The sequence below is a fragment of the Thunnus thynnus genome, chromosome 2, assembly GCF_963924715.1.
Source record: "Thunnus thynnus chromosome 2, fThuThy2.1, whole genome shotgun sequence".
Lineage (NCBI taxonomy): Eukaryota > Metazoa > Chordata > Actinopteri > Scombriformes > Scombridae > Thunnus > Thunnus thynnus.
The window spans coordinates 7,761,442-7,780,509 of record NC_089518.1 but is presented as its reverse complement, the minus strand read 5'-3'; the positions used below and the strand labels follow the sequence as shown (position 1 = coordinate 7,780,509).

The window sequence follows — 19,068 nt, the reverse complement described above, 5'->3', positions numbered from 1 at the left end:
ACTCTTACTCCGGGACTATTTCTTCAGTACAAAGTAGTTCCCATTAAAATTGTTGGAAGTGAGGTCTGTGGATTATCCAGAGTAACTGGATTGCTTTTTTACATGTCAATGCAATGCTTTGATTCTGTTCACCTCCACTGCATCAGGATATAGGAGGCAGAAGTCTCAAAAGCCAAGGAAACAGACACCACTAGAGGTGAGAGAGAAAATCTACTTTTTGTTGTTTGTGTGAATTGACCCTTTAAAATGTTAAAGACTGAGTTTAAAAGCTGTTTGAACTGTACAAAATGTAAAGATTGTTGCTATATTGGTTCTGTATCACTAAGGTGACCAGAAAGCTGTGGTAATCTGCAGTGGAGTGCTGTGTACAGTCGGCTATTCAGTCTAATGAATAGCGGTCCCTGTAGACAGGCTGTGTGAGTGCTGCACTTGACAGCAGTGACTCCTCCACTCAGACCCCTCAGCCTGAAAGACAGCCGCGGGAGGCTGATTTTGCATCACCTCTCCACGCCAGCTGAGGGCCACCGCTACATGCACGAGGACCACAGAAGAGGGCTGTAAGTGCAACGGTTTGCACGGACTGTTGACCTCCTGACAACTGTAACAGTCCATGCAAACTCCTCCATTTGTGTTGGCGGAACACGATGACAGCGTGACCCCTGTTTGCCTGAGAGAGCCTGTATAACAAACAGCTACCTGCCTTGGCAGCGTTATTATGGATCCAACTGCTTTTCTTGGCGAGACACGCCCTGTGTAGCATTCAGGCGCTAGGATTGGCCACGCGTCCACGCTCACGCCGCTAGTCTGCCATTTCCTAACTGTATGTGAGTAATAGGAAACATTAATTCTGAAGGGCTATGAGCTAACAGTCAAGCAAAGAGGCTTTATTATGTGTAGCTTGGAAAATAGTGTTATAGGACACTGAATTTGATGAATTGACTGTTCATCAAACCACAAATGAGACAAAAATTAGCACAACACATTGACTCTCTCTCTGACTCGTTCTCGTCTTCACCGTCTCCTCCTGCTGGAGATAAATGAACAGAGAGCAGCTGTCAGTTGTTTTAGAGGCGAGGCGGCCGTCTGGCAGCTCAGGGATCCTTCACTTCTTTCTTTCTTGTCAGATCCCTTTTCCCACAACTGCTGCTGCACCGAGGAGCCGCACTGCCGCACGCCGGCCACAGCGCACCGCAGGATGGATAGAAATGTTCTCGAGGTCCGCCTTTTGACCTCTGAAACTGCACTTCAACAACACGCCCATCCCTCCTGCAGCGTGCTGTGGCCAGTGTGCGGCGGTACGGCTCCCAGGTGTCCCTGGAAAAGAGATCTGACAAGGAAGAAAGAAAGATTCAGTGCCCTGTATCGCTATTTTCCAAGCTACACATAATAAAACCTCTATGCTTGACTCAAACTGTTAATTCATAGTCCTTCAGAATTAATCCTGGAGCTTGAATGCTACGCAGTGGGATCCATAATAATACACTGATGGATCTTAGCAACAGCTAGCATGAACTTAAACATAAGTCTACATTCTTTTCTTCATCACTTCACTCTTCAGACTATGATGATTGCTGTCAGTGGATCGAGTCGTGTGTTGTTGTCATGTGATGTGTGTGACGAGTACAGCAGCCATCATGTTATATAAGTTTTAGTGCAGAGTTTCATTCTCCTCGCAGACTGAGGAGTGCTATAATAGTTTGTATGGGCTGCAAAATATTTGGGAGAGAGAAGATGAGTGATTCATACACCGTCAAGACAAGAAATAAAGCCTTGTGTCATCTTTTACTCCCTCAGTCTGAGCATCAGAACTACAGGGTGCATCTGGAGACAAACAATGCTTCCTATTCCAAGTAGAATCAGCATTTTAAACTAGAAAACAGCATTTTATAGTTCGAATGTTCTATGCTTTCTCTACTCTGATAATGTCCGGTTAACATATGTGTTTTATATGTTATACATATATTGTTATTATCTTTTGTTTTCTGACTCATGCTTCTTTTAGAAAGCCGCTGTGTGTCTCCTTCTAGAGCAGAGAAAACTTTTTTGTGAGTTGACAAAAACACAACAAAGAAACACGGTGCTTTGTTGATGCACATGCTGCAGATCGTTTACAGCGAGCAGCATGGAAGTAGAGAAAAATTGGTGGAAAACGTCAGATGTTTGTTGTGTTGAGACTTTCTGGGGAGACTGCACCTCATGCTAAACAGCGCTCGCTCATGATGGCTACTATAATGAGAAGTTACTGCAGCCTTTCATTATGAAAACCCAGAGCTCAGTGTGTGAGCTGCTTTTCATTATCAACACTAAATGGGATTGAGACAGTGCGTTTTCTGCTAACAAACTCCAGCTACTGCTTTTATCTAAACCCTGTGAAGCTCACCGGTGTTTGGCACCACCAGACGTCCTCCAGGGTGTCCGAACACACCGGTGGTCCTCAGCTGCTCTTTACTGGTGCTGAGGGGCCCGTTGAGGGTGAGCAGGCCCTTCTTGCGTCTGTCCACAGAGCCGCAGTAGTCCCGGCTCAGGTCCCGCGGGAAGGTCTCGGCGGGGGCTTTGGCGTGGAACTCCGCCCGCTCGGCCACACCTAGTGAAACCATAAAGGAGCTCTGAACTTTGACCTTGATGTCTGGCAGGGGGTCAAAGAGCTCTTTGTCTGCGCTGTCCTGGAAGCAGAGGGGGGTGCTGTAAGTCCGTCCCACTGTTAAGTCTGGCTGCATGGAGGAGTTGAGAAGCAGCGGGTTGCCTACAGAGATGGAGATACACACAGCCACACAGTCACCTCAAAGCCCTGCTCGCATGAGACTCGCATTGTGTGTGGAACTCGTTTAATTAATGAATCAAAGCCCAACCTCTGTGTTTCCTGCACAGCACTCACATGGGATTTTGAAATTCACTGGTGCCCCAGATACAACACAATAAGGTTAAGATTGTATTAGTTTGTCTTTTTTTTCTTGATTCTCTCTTGATTTAGCAAAGCAAAAGCTGAAATTTTAAAAAGGTGAAACATAAAAAATGTGTCAAGAATTCCTTCATTTTTCATGACAAGACAGAAGATTTGAAAAAGCAGAAGCAGAGGAAGAGAGCGAATGTGTCAGTTTGCATGGATTAAACATTATCAGGGGATTTCTGTCTGCAGCACAATACAGTACATTATGTTCAACAGAATTGTTGTGCACAAAGCAGACATAGCAGAGATTAAAACCATTTTTAATCTCCAGAATTAATACAAATTCCCGGATGTCCCAAGGTAACATTAATCCGGTTCAAATCAGGTTCAAGGCCCCAGTTTCTGGATTCCTTCTACTGAAACGTGATGCAGCTGACCAGTGAAGCTCCAGCACCAATTATAACAACATGTCCGGGCAGGTGACCAGTGCATCAGAGGTAAGAGAGCACAACCTGGACAGAAGGTGCAGGGCTCGGAGCCACGGTCAGAGCGTTAGATTTAATTACCAAGCACACACAGCTTGATCTCCATAATCCATCTGCTGGAGTCAGCTCCTCTGGACACCGAGTTGTCCTCCTGAAGGACGGGGGTGTGTGTGTGTGGAGGGAGGGGGGGGGGGCAGCAGGGGTCTAGGTGACTGCTCTGTAAATGAGGGGAGTCCTTCAGGTCTCAGTGTGGACCCAACAGCCTGTGGAGGAGGGTCTTCATCTGTGGCCATTAGATGCGAGGATGCTGCCAAACGGAGCGAGGAGTACGACGCATCGATCTGGCAGACTCCGACACGTGGTGCCCCTGGACAAGCCGTGCCAAGATAACGGCGAAGTCACTGAGTCCTTGCTGCCCAGCTGTTGCCTGGCAAGGGGTGCAAGGCGGGAGGCTAATGTTGTTTTATTTTTAGGGAAATCGTTAATTATGTGATTTGTGATGAGTGTTTTGGGCTGTGTTAGCTTTGACTTGTTCTTCAAAACTCAACTTTTCTCGTGTTTCGTGTTCCCAACTGAATTCTTGTCATATTGAAATATGGAATCTAAGCAGAAATGTATTCCCAACGTAGACGCTGAGCTGCAGCTCGTATACAAAGACAATTACAGTCAGCACTGCTGCAAAAAATGATTATTTTCATTATTGATTAATCCCTCAAATATTTTTTGATTAACCACAAAGTCTATTACAGTTTTCACAACAGATGTTCATTAAGCACAGAGCCAAACTGAAATGCTTCATTCTTACCTTTCAAAATAAAATGCAGAACATTAAATCACATGTCTGCCTTCAGAATACAGTCACCTGTTTGTCTGTTTGATTACTAAACATATGGATCCTTCAATCAATGCAACACATTTCTCCTTATTTTAGAAACATTGAAACAGGATTGATCACTACTATGATACATATCAATGTATGACAGCAGTAAATTCAGAAAATGGGAAGATGAAATGCAATTTCATTCTTTCTTGGTTCATAATAATGCTTAATGCTCTCTAGCATCACAGTATTACTGCAGTATTACTGTACTTTACCATATATTATATATTTAGACTAACCAGTGATTCAAATATCTTAAATAAATGAGAGTTACTGTTTGACAGAAGTGTGAAGTATTACAGTGATGTAATGTGATGAAGATGTTTTCATTTTGTATGCGATGTTATATTTTTAAGACATAATTAGGAGTATACAATTTTGTGTTGGGAGTGTTGCTGAAACTGAAACACTGTTGTGAAAATTGAGCAAAAAGCACCAAAAATGGTGACTTCTTTAAATGGCTTTTTTTGTCCAACTAACAGTGCAAAACCCAAATATCTTCAGTTTACTATGATATAAAACTGAAAAACAGAAGTCTGATCCGGCAACTTTTCTTAGCAAATGACTTAAATAATGAATTTATTATGAAAATATGAATTTCTGTCCATTAATCTACTGATGCTTTCAGCTCTAACAGCGAGTGTGTTTCATTTCAGAGTGTTATTATTGTTACAGAGATAGAACTTGTGACATTTGTGTTATCGCACATGTACTCTATCTACTAGGTCACCATGCACCATGATTGCACCTGCATTATAAATGATACAAAGCATGAGCAGATATGATTCACAATAACTTTTTTTAACGATTGCTTCTACAACACTGTTCCATAAAGAACTGATGCTCCATGAAAAATGAAAAGATGCATTTTTCATCTCTAAACAGTCTAATAGTGACAGCGAAGCTGCTGGCGACTCTGCAGATATCTCAGCCAGAGCTGCAGCCCAGTGGACATTACCCCTCTGCAGCTGACATTCGATCACTGCGAAATTTTCTCCCCTCCGGTCGAGTGGAGAATGATCTGATTATCGCTTGAGTGTGCATCTTTAAGAATGGCGCGGCGAAAATGGAATGGCAGTGGTGAGATGAGAGAAGTTAATGAAATGTACCTCAGGTTGAATACCTTGAGGGATAGGTTTGGAATTGGGCCTCTGATTAAAAATCACTCAGAGGGAGAAGTAATGCGGAGAGACAGGGTCGAGTCCAAAGACTCATTCAGCTCTGCCTTACAGCCGCTCTGGCAACAGAGAGCCATCCGAAAGCATTTAAGGACTTCTTTAAGTATTTAAGCTTTTTTCCCCTTCTTTTTCTAGTGATTATTAGGCATGAAAACACGATTTATTTGCACTTAAACACACACTTTTAGAAGTGTTCCTCCCCCTTAGAGGAAGTGTTTAATTTCCTGCCATGTTTATGTAAAAGGCAGTAAAACGTTAACAGTGCAATCACGGCAGAAGTGGGTTAATACAAAATGCCTCGACAACTTGTTCCAAAACAAACCGGAGCTTCCAGAGGGTGAAAGAGGAAGTGTTCCACATTTCATGGGGAGCACTTGGCCTGGCTGATAGAGAGGAAAATGGAAAGGAGTGATTGTGGCCGGTGGAGGGCACAGCAGGCAGGCAGCGGGGAGAGCTGGCCTATTTAAATAGGATTGATGACCTGCTGAACGTGGACCCTGCTCATACCACCTCCCGCCTCCCACGTCACCCTTCCCGCTCTCCTCGCATCCTTCCAATTGGATGACTAGGGGCGGGGCTTAACCGTCTCCCCAGGACGTGAGGGAGCCGGGGGGCACGGTGCGGGCTTCTCGCAGCGCTGTCACCGCGGTGGCGAGGATGGATCACCCGTAGCCACGATGGCTATCACTTGCGCTAACCCAGAAGTGTCAGTGACAGTAATACGAATGCCTGTAGCGACGCTGGCCGGGACAGCCGCAGTCACATACCCAACAGAAGTTATTGCTGTGCACAACAAAAATGGAATTGATGTTCACTCTTCCATACCCCTCGCATTTATCCGTCAGTGGCTTAGGCCAGTGTAATCTGATGGAGGAGATTGGTTGCCTGACAGTCAAATGTGTGGTCTGCGGGGAGGGGGTGGAGCAGAGATTGATTATTGTGATGGAAATCTTGAGCTGGTTAATTTCAGAAGTATAAGGAGACGCTCAATGTCTTAAGAAAAAGAATATATTGACACTTCATCGATTAAGGAGACCCTGGGATACACAACTCCAATGCATGAAGTTAACAGTGTGAAGGAAGTGTTGTGAGCGATGTCTAATTATCTCCTTGCCATGTTCAGATAAGGACTGGTTTCAGAGGCGGCCTTGGCTCCACTCATAACATAACAGAGAACTTCCATAAGCAGCCTTACATAAGATTGTTTACTTTAGTGCCGGTTCTCATAACAACGGCGAAGAGGAGAGGTCGGCCTGACCTGGAGAAGGACAGACAGCTGGCTGCTCTCTCTATCTGCTGGGTTACATATGAATAGAAGAATGTGATATATATATATATATATATATATATATATATATATATATATGAAAATTCCTTCACAATGATCTCCTGCTAACAGAGGAGCAGGTCTGTCAAAACAGAAGGACAGGTCCTTTCACTGATTATGGAGGCTTGCACAGCACACCGCTCCATGCAAACAAACGCCATCAATCACTGGGGCGGCCCTGTCGCAGAGGTCTTTGATGAAACTGCCTTTTGGCCTCGTGGTTGTCGGCGCGTGTCAGCGCAGAGTCGATGGCACTCGCTCTCTTACCTTGTCTGGTGGTCTTGAAGTTGAAAGACTGGAAACCCCCCGTGAGCGCAGAGGAATCGATGACGTCCACGCCGTACTCGCTGTGGTTCTTCCTGTACAACATGACGGCCACCACGAGGATGGCCACCGCGATGATGCCGGCTCCCAGGCCCGAGTACAGAGCCACGTCGTTGGAGCTGTCCATACCTGAAGCACACAAGAGACACAAGAAGGACAGCTCTGTCAAATGTCTTCTTGGAAAACTTCTGCGGCAACAGGATCTTTTTTACTGTGATAAACACAGCTTTTGCCAAAAAGTGGCTTTTTAAAAGAGTATTAATAAAGACCCAGAAACAGTGAGGAGGAGATGGAAGAGAAGCAATGGAGACAATACTGTTATTATATAGACATTCAAGGGCAAACAAAGGCAAGAGTTACAATGTGTTACACTGGCTACAGTATGGAAATGAAACAAGAAAGATGGAAAGTGGTAAGATGGAGCAGACCATCTGTCTTATCTCTCTATGCTACATTATGCACCACAGATAGGAATAAATGAACATGTCCAGCCGTTACTCTAAACTGTTACATATCGCACTCAAGCTGCTAACATGGAGGGTGATTAGCCTAACTGCCTTTAGACCCACTGGTCTATATCCAATAGCTATGATGGATATCTCACAGTGAAGGCAATCAGACACCATGTGTTGTAGCTGGTGGTCACCAGTTGTCGTAAGGACCAATCAGAGGCAAATTAATTTAGAGTATTCCTACCAGGGTGATCACTCGCCACATACCAGCTTAATGCACTCTCGGCTCAATCATTCAAGCTTTCCTTAAAGCCTGCGAAGACGGCAGTAGGCATGACTTTTACACTAATGTGGCAGGCTAATGAAAGCACTCAAGCTAGCACCTGACAATCACTTAGCCTGGCTAACTCCGGCGAGTGATTGAAAGCCGCCACAGGAATGTGAGGACAGCGCCGTAAATTGGTCAAATTAGCTCGTTTGCAATGATTACCACCCATTAATCCTCCACAACATAGCACATGTTCACTTGTCACAACCAATACATCTCCTGGCTTAAAGTGGAAACACAGCTGTGATGTCACGGTTGTCATAAAAGTCGGGGCACTGAATAATGACATGAATGCGTAATGAGCACTTGCTGGGTTAAAAGAGGAGATGCTCAGATCAAGGTGAACCAAATGGTGGTAATTCATGATGTTTCCTGAGTATGAGCTGAGAGAATGCAGAGGACTGTCACTCCTTTTTTAACTGCTACCTTTAAACTTAGAATATGTCATTTCTTGCCCCCAGAATTCAGGGCATTACTATTAGTGGCGGGTGGCGAAGTTGAAGATGAAAGAAATCCACAGAGGAAGACTCACTTTGAGGTTTAACGTCATGTAGCAGCTTTCGATCTGCAAAGACAGAGAGATAGAACGAGACAAAGAGGAGAGAAAGTGGTGATTAAAGTTGGAGCCTCTGTGAAGTGACTCAAGTGTGGTCTAAGATCCAACAGCCTGAGTAGAGAGAAGCTCTGCTGCTGACTGTGCTATAGACGATATACCGTATCTGATAATGGCCAGGCAGGCATCATTACTGTCCTCTCATCACCACAGATAAAGGTGGTGAGGTACCAACTGCTCAAAGGCTTGGAAATGCCTCTAAGGGGGTCCAAAAAACAGGTTTGATTTATTTAAGAGGGATGAAGTCACTCACTTTTCACCACCAGAAGAACCAAATGAACATTATAATATATATATATTATATATTCTAGTAGGTCTGAACACTTTGAGGAAAAGGCTCAATTGTGATTTTTCTAACAAATACTACAGTTTGAATTGTGATAATTTTCTATAAAAAAGTCCAACCCTGTATTGGTGGTGGTCTAACTAATTAATAACATTAGCAAGCATAATCATAAGCTCATTAAATCTGATAAAATGATGCATTTGCATGTTGTAGAAGGGTTCTTTTTTCCCCAAGCAAATCAGTTTGAGAAAATCAACTTATAGTCCTTTTTCAAAAAGGTTTAAGGAGAGAAGGAGCCACAGGAACTAAACTGAAGGACAAAACTATTAAATAAAAGCTCCTTTTGTACGTTCTTTAAAGAAGCCTAATTCAGCTGCCTCCCTCCCTCCCAGCATATTTAACAAACCGCAGCAGAGGACTGCAGGGCAGCAAAGGTAGAAGGTGGGGGGGCGAGGGGACACCGACTGACCACTGCTCAGCGTAGCATGAATTACAACAGCGATGTAGAGCTTATAATCACAGCTAAACAGCCATGAGCAGCTGCTGTCAGACTCTCTGTGTCCACACTGGAAACACAGACAGTCTGCCAGAGCTTTGACTAGAAGGATTTTTACACTTGAGGCACATTTACGGCCCTTTGTAAAAGTTTCTGTGTGGTACCTGCGGCTCTACTGCGAGAGGAACTCCAGTGTGTGTGTGTGTGTGTGTGTGTGTGTGTGTGGGAGTGTCAGTACTTAGCATTCTTAACATCCTTTTTTTAATATAAATTTCATGACGTAGCTAACAGTAGACAGCATGTTGAGCCATTTTTATAAATTTGGTGTGAATGCCATTATTAACACTAGCATGATGTGTTCCATCACATAACGGGACAGAGTGCACAGTAAACTCGGCAGCCACACATTTCTCTGTTCTGTATTTCTCTGTTTAGCGTTATGCTAGGTTATGCTAACCCATTGTTGCTAACTTTGGAGCTAACCTCCTTCACTTTTCCAGCATTTGGGGAAACAACAGACGTGACTTTATAGCATTTATTAACTGACACACTGTAGTCTGTACTGTACTGACAACTCACTACTAACCTTTTCCTCTGCTCCGCTCGCATCCACCGTCATTTCTCTGTCCCTCGCTCTTTCCCGCTCGCTACGCAAACATACTCCTTAACGGAGCCGCGCGACCAGTGGTTTCCCAGGCAACGACGCAGAGGTTGACTCACATACCGGAACCGCGCTGCTCAGAGACTCCCAAACGCTGTCGATTTCAAATATTATTTCGGATAATATCATATAATATTGTTTTGAATTTGGATATCAAATATTATAAAATATTTTTTTGGTCTGGCGGGAGTTCTCGTTGTGTTAAGATGGTGAAACACAGATTCAGTAAACGTTGAGTACAGTCAGACCCAGTAGGCGCCATTAAGTTGGGCGAGTTCAAAGCTGTGAAAACAACGGGGGTGTTTTGAATACACCCCCGTTTTCACAGGTAATTTGTTAGTCTGTCCCACCCGCCGCAGGAAATAATGGATTAATCCTGGAAAGCTGTTGATGTAGCACTTTTCTTCTTATGAAAATAAGGAACCAATGAGAATTTAGTTGGACGAGAGCATATCGACCAACTAATCGACCAGTCGACCAGCAGACTACAGCCCTACTGTTTTTCCACTTTCTATTTTTTCAAAACTATCTAAATGATACAGAGTGGTGTTTCCAGCTGTAAATAGTACACACATGAGCATGCAGAGAGCAGATGACAGCTTAGATTTTCATTTCATTTTTATGGCTAACATACGGAATTCGTGTTGATTAGCTGCAGCTGCATAATTTAGCAGCAAGTATTTGCTTGGAATAGTTGTTGAAATGAACGTCACCTGACTACATTTTCATTAAACAGCTTGTTTTGACATTGATAATTAAAGTTATATTTAAAGTTGATCTATTTAAAACTGCAGTTTTGACACAAAACAATGTTTCACCCCGTTAGTCATACATAGTGCTAACACTAGTGACTGACGCGTTCATATTTTGAAGTCATTGCATGTGCACGACCCAAACAGTGCAATGACATTTCATTCCAAACGTCAAGCATCAATTCAAGAGTGAATGTTTGCACTTCTTACCCTGTGACAGATTCAGTGTGACATACAATATGTCAAGTGAGCAGCACACAGGAGAAAGAGCGCTGACATTATCATGCACTGTGCATCTGTTTCAATCCACAGCATGACTTTTTTTCCCCCAAAACACACCTCCTGTTCAAACATGCTTATGATGACTTGACATGTTATAGTGAGTGTATATATGATGATGAATGATAGGAAAATGATGTGAATGATGGTGATGATGACGCCCAGCAGGGAGAAAGGCCTTACTCTGGGTACACAGTCCATCTGTGCAGTTCTCAGTGGCCTCGCTGTTCCCCTCGCACGTCTTGCCTCGGTGTCTTGGTGCTGGGGAGTTGCATCCGCGACTCCGCTGCTTCTCGCACTGGCTGCTGCACACGGTCCATTCACTCCACTCGTCCCAGCCTCCATCGACTGCAACACGAGGACATGTACACGTGTGGACAGAGAGATTAACAGATACACTGCATGTGTCTGCAAACACAAAGAAAAGGCAAACAGAAAGACCGGGAAGAAATCCTTTCACAGATGGAGGCGCGCAGGAGGCAGCCAAGTTCAAAGGCAAGCCAGAGGAACACAACATTACAACAAGGCTATATCTTAAAGAAATCATTCAACAATTAGAGAAACAAGCTATTTGCTTCTTTGTCAGTAAAAGACTGAAATCAACTTCAAAGCCTTTCTATGCAGGAAGGCTTATTATTTTCTTTATGTTGTGTGCTCTATGATATTAATATTGTAGCACTTTGAGTTTCACTATGAATGAAAAGTGCATTACAAATTAAATGTATGTTTAGTACAGAGCTGGAGTCTGGGTGTGATTAACCTAGCTTAGCATAAAGACAGGACGCATGGGAAAACAGCTAGCAGGCTTTGTCCTAGATCAACACCTCTAAAGCTGTCTTACCTTCACAGTCTATCTTCTTTATGCATGTGCATAAAAACACAAATATAAAAGGACAACTGGAGCTATTTGCTGACAAACAAGAAGTAGTTTCAACACTAACAGCAGTGTCTCTAGTGGCTATAATACGGGCTGCCGATATGGTCGGCGAGCACCATCATGAGTCATATGTGCTGTGAAAAATAAGGTCAAGAGGGCATCAAACCTTGGATCCCAACATGCCAAAAGAAGACAGAAAAAGGTGTCTAGTCAACATTTTTTACTATACAGCTTAAAAAATGTAGAAGTAAACCTGTAGTCCGACAGCCCGTTGTCCCAAAAACAAAAGCCCACTGCACCAAAGGCCCGTTGTTGAGTTTTTTGCCCTTAATATCTTATTGTATGTTGACATGCGATCATTTTAACCCAACCATGATCTTTTCCTAACCCTAACCAAGTGGTTTTTGTGCCTAAACCTAACCAAACCTTAACCACAGTGTTGTCACACCATAAAACAATCATTTTTTAACAAGCACACCAGAGGCAGCCTAATCAGAGCACCTAACCGATGGCAGTGCGTCCTTATTGGTTATCAGACACTGATGATGTTTATTACATGACAAAACAGACTTTGTATATATTACTGAGGTCTTCTGCTAAATTTGGATTCATGTTTCACTCAGTAGAACTCTGATTTAATAAATCAGCAGTTATACAAATGTGTAAACTGCATTGTTAAGGCAGACAAGCATTATCTGGTTTATTCACTTTACATGGAGCTAAAATGAATACTGAATGATGCTAAATGTTTGCCGTATGAGTTAGTGTCTGTATATGAGTTGAAAGAAATAATAAATGATCAATTAGAAGGAGTAGATGTTTACCAGTAACCCAGATCTGTTCAATTCAGCAGTCACTGAACTCCAACAACTCCAGAGTGTGTATGTTGGGAACCTTTTGTTTTCAGGTTAACAGGCCGTCGGACTAATGGGCTTTTGGTCCAATGGGACATTTTTCCAACTATTGGGGTTTCGGAATAATGAGCCATCGGATCAATGGGCAGTCCCCATCAAGCTGTTGTTCATAAAGAAATGGTTACAGCATGTGACTCCCCCTCAACCACTATATGCTTTTTTTTTTCTATATGAGATATACAAAATGTTCATTATCCAACTTCAGAAGTGTCGGTAGCCACATGCTTTAACCTTGTACAAAGCCAGGCTAGCTGTTTCCCGGTGACTTCAGGCTAAGCTAAGCTAACTTAAACACATCATAACTCCACACACTTATTGGATTCATCTGGACTTTCACTTTTGGAAAGAAAACAAATAAGCACATTTCTTTGAGATGATATTATAAAGTTATTTCCAAATTTCAAACATAAAACAGGTAGTATTATCTGTTACATGACTGCAGACGGTGCTGTGAATTGAACTTATTTTCCCTTAGTGGGCACACACACACATATTCAGAAGAGAGACACACAGGGTGATGTGGTGGTACAGCTTGAGAGACATTTTATCCCCATTAACCCCCCAGCCTGTTTATATAATGGGATTTGATGCAAGGCTATGAAACCAAGACAGCCTGGTGCATGCTAATAGCAGGGATTCTTCCGTCATCTGATCAAGGAAGAGCTCATCATGCTTAGCTTAACAAATATTGGGAGACCATATGGCGTCTGAAGATTTTTTGGCAGCAGTTGCGATACCCATAATACAGTCTTGTGGGTGGTGGAGAAGGTAATTTTCCTTTGTGATGTTCCAAGGGCCCTACCTACACTCTGCATTTGTTTGCGGTTTCTTCTCAGAAATGCAAACAATGTGTTTTGTATGTTGTGGAGAGAATGCTGAGTGCCTCTGAGTTTGATGGCAGTTTCTGGTGAGTGTATGTGGATTGTTTCTGCTGACGGTTCCCCTATGACTTGTTGCTCTGAATCTGTTGAATGAGTTTATCTGTCTGACTGCAGCTTCGGCAAAACTCTGCATCACTTTTAACAAACTGTGGATGATTTAAGTCTTTAATGTCTTTATATATATATATATATATATATATATGTAATGTATATATTTTTTGTCTTTATATATATTTATTTACTTACTTTTTCTGTCATGGAGCCTCCCAGACAAAGTATTTCACATGGTTGTAGTTGTAGACTGACACTTTTTATGAACTGGCTACAGGTTTAATCCCTGCCATGTTACATAAAATGACAATGATTAGTAACCAAATGGACATTTACAGTATGTGCGAAATTGCAAAAAGCCTTGTTACTGTAGCTGTGATATCTAATGACCAGGCTGCCACTGCAGAGACTTGAAGCCAAGATATAGTCAGTCTCATCAAAAGACACGTCTGTCTGCAGAGTCCACTGACTATTTTACTGAATCTTAAAGATCTAAAGAGCCAAACGGAGACAAAGAAAAGTGAACACACTTCATGGTTTTTTCTCGGATCTATATCTGTGAAACTTTAGCACATAATAAATCCTTTATTGATCTGTATATAATTCCCTAAAACAGCTGGACATTGTATTTTTTTAGTAAATGTTGCTCAGATTAAATAGTTTGGAAGTATTTTCAGTGGTGTATAAATACACGTTTATTGCTTCAGTGAGTATTTCTGGGAGTGAAAATAAACTACAGTGTGTGTGTTCATGGTAACAAAGGAACATGTCACAGTGCAGCTCTATGACAAAGAGGAATATCTATCTATATATATCTATATATTTGGCTTTGGATACACACAAAATACTCATTAGTATCAATTCATTGCTGTTTTTAGTCTTTTCAAGAGATTTGTTGACATTAAGAAAAGACGTGTCCTCTGTGAGACTATGAAGCTGAACAGTGTTCTCACTACTAGCATGCACACGACTTTACAATGCATCACTTTGCCCTTTGATAGATGTGGACACTGCAGTCATGTGACACTGCATCTGTCAACAATAGTGCAAACTGAACTTCCAACAGTCAAAATGCTCAGCTCAGAGAGGCGTCATCATGTTACCCAACTGACTCCGTAATTTCAGTTATACAGCAGTAATGTATCTATCTATCATTAGCTAACATTAGCCACCATAAGCTACTGGTCACGTGTTGAATAATGAAGGTCAGTTTTATTGCTAATGAATTCCATTTTTAGAGGAATAATTTGTTATTTCTACCTTTAAAAGCTACATAGTTTCATTTAAAACAGTTCATCCTCTTTGTATTATACTCTGCAGCTGATAACTAATGAGGTGTAGATGCCATTTCCACCAATACACTTTGGGACCATACAATAAACAATCCGTATTGACTTTGTTTAAATCACCTGTTTTCTCCCAGCACTTCATTTCTATTAGTATTCTCTCCTCTCATCGCCACTTCTTGTTAAGTGGCTATCTGCCTCGTCATGGTGCAGCCTCTGACCTCATCCATCCTCCCTGCTCTCCTTGCACTCAGACCATCATTAAGGCAGTACTCCGGGCTGGCTTGTCAGAACTGAGCGGGCTTGTCACTCAGCAGGTCAGACAGCTGGGTCCATCACAGCCTACGCTTTGCTCCTGTCTGCATCCCCTTCCTCAGACAAAGACACAGATCGACGCCGGTAACAGGGCGACACCTGCTTCCCTCTCTGCTGCGCACAACTTCAGTCGATCTGCGAGGCCCACAGGCCACGGCGCTGCCACAAGTCGGCTTTTCTCTGCTTAAGAAGGGGATTCTTTTTCCTCTTCTTTTGCACTTAATTATTTTTTTCATGTGAACTCAGCACTGCAAACATATCCCACCCTCCCCCACTCGTACGCCCGTGTTAAAGGTCGACAGCTTTAATAGGCAGCGTGAGGCAACTAGTTGAAAACTTTGAGACCCAAACGTCATGTGAAGTCAGTCGGCATCTCGAGATTCCATTTTTTTGTTTCAGCCTACAAGCCTGAAAGTGAGTTTTGAAATCCAGACGTTACTGCACCTTGAAAAGCAAAAGCTGAGTCATTGCTATTGATCACCCTCCTCATCAGAGGTTTTCCTGCTCAGACATCCAGGCAGCTGACAGGGTCCTTTTCTCTGCCGCCTTCATAACAAAAATGCATGTTGCTGGCAATTTTAAGCATATGTGTGTGTGCATGAATACAAAGCTTGGATTTATTAGTTAGATATACACATAAGAAAATAATAAAATGACACTCACCCTGAAGTTTAGCATAGTGATACCAACAGATACGTTTAAAGCTGAGTTTATTGCCTTTACCTGGAACTTTTACTGAGTTTTATACAACTCTACATACTAATGCAAAGTACTAAAACATGCTTGATTTTTGAGTGTGCTGTTGATGGACACTGTTGTTCTACAATGCAATGCATAAAGAAAAGAAGCTGCAAAAATTAAGATAAAATGCAAAAAATATATATATTTAATCTTAAAAAAGATATTTTGCTTTCTCTTTGTGAAGTTTAATTGATAGTGACATTCTAAAGTCGCAGTTTGACTGGCATTCAGTGTTGCACATATTGAATCATCATATAAAATGGTAAAGTAGCAGCAGTAGGACATACTGCATATAATTAGTATTTAGTATTCGGGGCTCAGCCAGTGAAATGTCTGCAGAAACACTTTGAAATGAGATGTTTATCAGTCTGGAAACTGAAAAGCAGATTTATATTGTGAAAAAGGAGTTTGAGTTTATTTTCTTCTGTTCTTATGACTGGAAACAATGCAACACTTTGTCCAGTCATAACAGCAGAAATAGATATTCTGAGCACAGATGATGCACTAAGACTGAGCTGACTTTTCACAAACAAAACATTGAAGTTTGCCAGTTTGCCAGGAGGAGACCTGGCAAACTGGATACAGGATAAACCTTGAGCTTGTATTGTTTCTGTCTTCTGCTACTTGGTGTAGCCAAAACATGTCTTGATATATTTTTAATGTCTGATATACAGCAGTGACTTGTAATATCATGTGGGATTATAATAATTTAATGTTTGTCATGACACAGAAATAAAAATGAAGTAAGTAACTAACTGTATGGCTATCTTTTCATGACAATAAGAACATTTCTGCCCTTTAAAAGCCAATTGAATAGCAATTAACAATAATTAAAAAAACAAAACAGCCTAAATGTAGCAGCAATATGAATAATGTGCTCTTGAATCAGACACAACAGTGCTGAGTTTCTCTAACTTTATAATATAATGTCGTAGCATAGATGAGGTGCTGCTACTACAACTTATCAGGCTGAATGTGGTGCTGTGGAATCAGACAAAACAGAGTGTGGAGGAGGAAGCAGAGAGGAAGGCGCCTGCAGCCGGACAGGTGGCTGCATCATTATCCGATGCCCGCTGACGTTCATCAGGGAGAATGAAGACAGACTGAAAACAAACTTTGCGATGCTTTGGTAAACCTGACTTTGTTTTCTGACAAAATATGATATTGGATTTTGCTGAATACAGAACAGCACATCAGCAACTGTGTTAGCTCTACCCTGCGGCTGTATCTAGCAGCACTGTGCAGCATCGATCCACATAATGTAACTGACACACCGCTACGTTATATAAAATGTTTTGTAAATGAAAATAAGCCTCAGTAAAGAGATATAATGCTGCTGCTCACTAACTTTGTCTTTGCTCTGCTGGCTGTAAACACACCATCAGTAGAATCTCATTGGACAGGACGCACGCAATGCATTCTGGTTGTTGTAGGATTTAAGAGCAGTATGGGAAGTTTTCTCTAGTCACAGGGCACCAATTTTAAAAATAATTGCACATTTCTACTACATAGGTGACCCAGTTTAAAGCCTTTCCCCATCTGTGACTTGGCAGTCTGAAGCCTCAAACTGAACAAACTGGCATGAAGCAGCTGACTGGACGACCTCGCCAACGTCCAAACTCCAGACAATATGTAGAGAATTACAGAGTGGAGAGTCTACAGGGGCCCGGCCCCCCCGCACAGAGGACGATTATACAACAGTTCATTTCACTCATGTTGATGATGTATACAGACATTCAGAGTTGAGCATGTTCAAGCTCAGTCGCCAAAAGTGACCTATAGCTATATTTGCGTCACTTTTTGGTTTATTAAAAGTTGCGAGAGCAGCAAGAGAGCACTGTTCAAGACCACTAACTGGTCACATTGGAACATTTTAACCCAAATGATGATCTCTCCATAACCCTAACCAAGTGGTTTTTGTACCTAAACTTAATAAACGGTATTAAATGACACACAAAAAGCCTAAAATGTTTAGACATCACATGTGAAATGTCCTTAAAATGGTGTGCTATTTATACACCATCCCATGCTGACACAATGTACAAGACAGCTGCTGATTGTACCGTTTACTACTCCAAACTCCAACTTTTCCTAAAACCTTATTTCCTCTGTCTTTTCTGATTTTCTCAAACATCTTCTGCTTCTGCAGATTTACCACCTACTGGTCTGGCACCTCGAGGGCCGACTTTTTGTTTGGGTTCTCACACTATGGGCTGATCAGGCTGGTGAAAACTCTACAACAGATAAACAACTTAGTTTTAAATGCACATACAGAAAAGATGCTCACACTAGATGTTCAGCACATTTAATTATATATACTGTATATAATATGAGACTAGCTCAATCTGTTTCACCTCAAAGCCTCATTTTGCCACTGGGTTGAACCTAGGATGACCAGTCTATGTGTTAGTTGTGTCTGCCAGGCACGGCTCAGCAGGAAAACAAAAGTTTATAACATCTCGTTTTAATTATTCAGAAGCAAAACAGCCTCTTCCAGAAGCCTTGTGGTCATCTCCTTTCTTCCTCCTCTGTCTCACAACTGATGTTGCAGCAGAAATACGCAGCAGAGATAACATCTGTGTAGAAAGGACCTGTTTATATGTCAGGGTGTAGATATCAAACATATCTGATTTAGATCTGTCACAGATTTAAGATTTACATCTACATACATATTACAGGCAGTTAAACATCAATGCACAGAGCTAAAGGGCATCAGTACATTCATATGCAACTAATAGACAATAGAAAATGTAACGTACCTACAGCCTGTTCAATGCTAATGCAAAATGTTCATACTGCAAACTACTTTAGCAGACTGATGTTAGCATTTAGCTCAAAGCTAAACCCACTTTCATGTCATATTGTATCAAAATTTCAAGTTTTATGTCTTGTAAATAGCATCCAAGTTTTAACCAGGAGTGAAGCTCAGGCTATTGTGAAAGCTCCGATATATCCGACGAGGCTCTTAATAATAAAGAAGAGCCTGAAAACCAAGCAGACAGGGATGCTACATGTAATTCTGTTTTCTCTCTTGTATGTTGTACAATGCTCTCGT

The 19,068-nt window shown here is 42.0% G+C and overlaps 1 protein-coding gene across 3 annotated transcripts in view; it reads right to left on the bottom strand.

Annotated features, from left to right (window-relative positions):
• Positions 1-19,068, bottom strand: part of unc5db (unc-5 netrin receptor Db) — a 185,807-nt gene that overhangs the window by 40,659 nt on the left and 126,080 nt on the right. The window contains exons 7-10 of one of the 3 annotated variants that reach the window (XM_067601621.1): positions 11,132-11,296; positions 8,394-8,426; positions 7,025-7,210; positions 2,381-2,584 (exon numbers count right to left, since the gene is read on the bottom strand). In XM_067601621.1, coding sequence (XP_067457722.1) covers positions 2,381-2,584; positions 7,025-7,210; positions 8,394-8,426; positions 11,132-11,296 — 588 coding nt within the window. Of the gene's footprint in view, positions 1-2,380; positions 2,744-7,024; positions 7,211-8,393; positions 8,427-11,131; positions 11,297-19,068 lie in introns of all 3 variants that reach the window. The other 2 variants (XM_067601607.1, XM_067601612.1) reach the window with 2 other exon arrangements.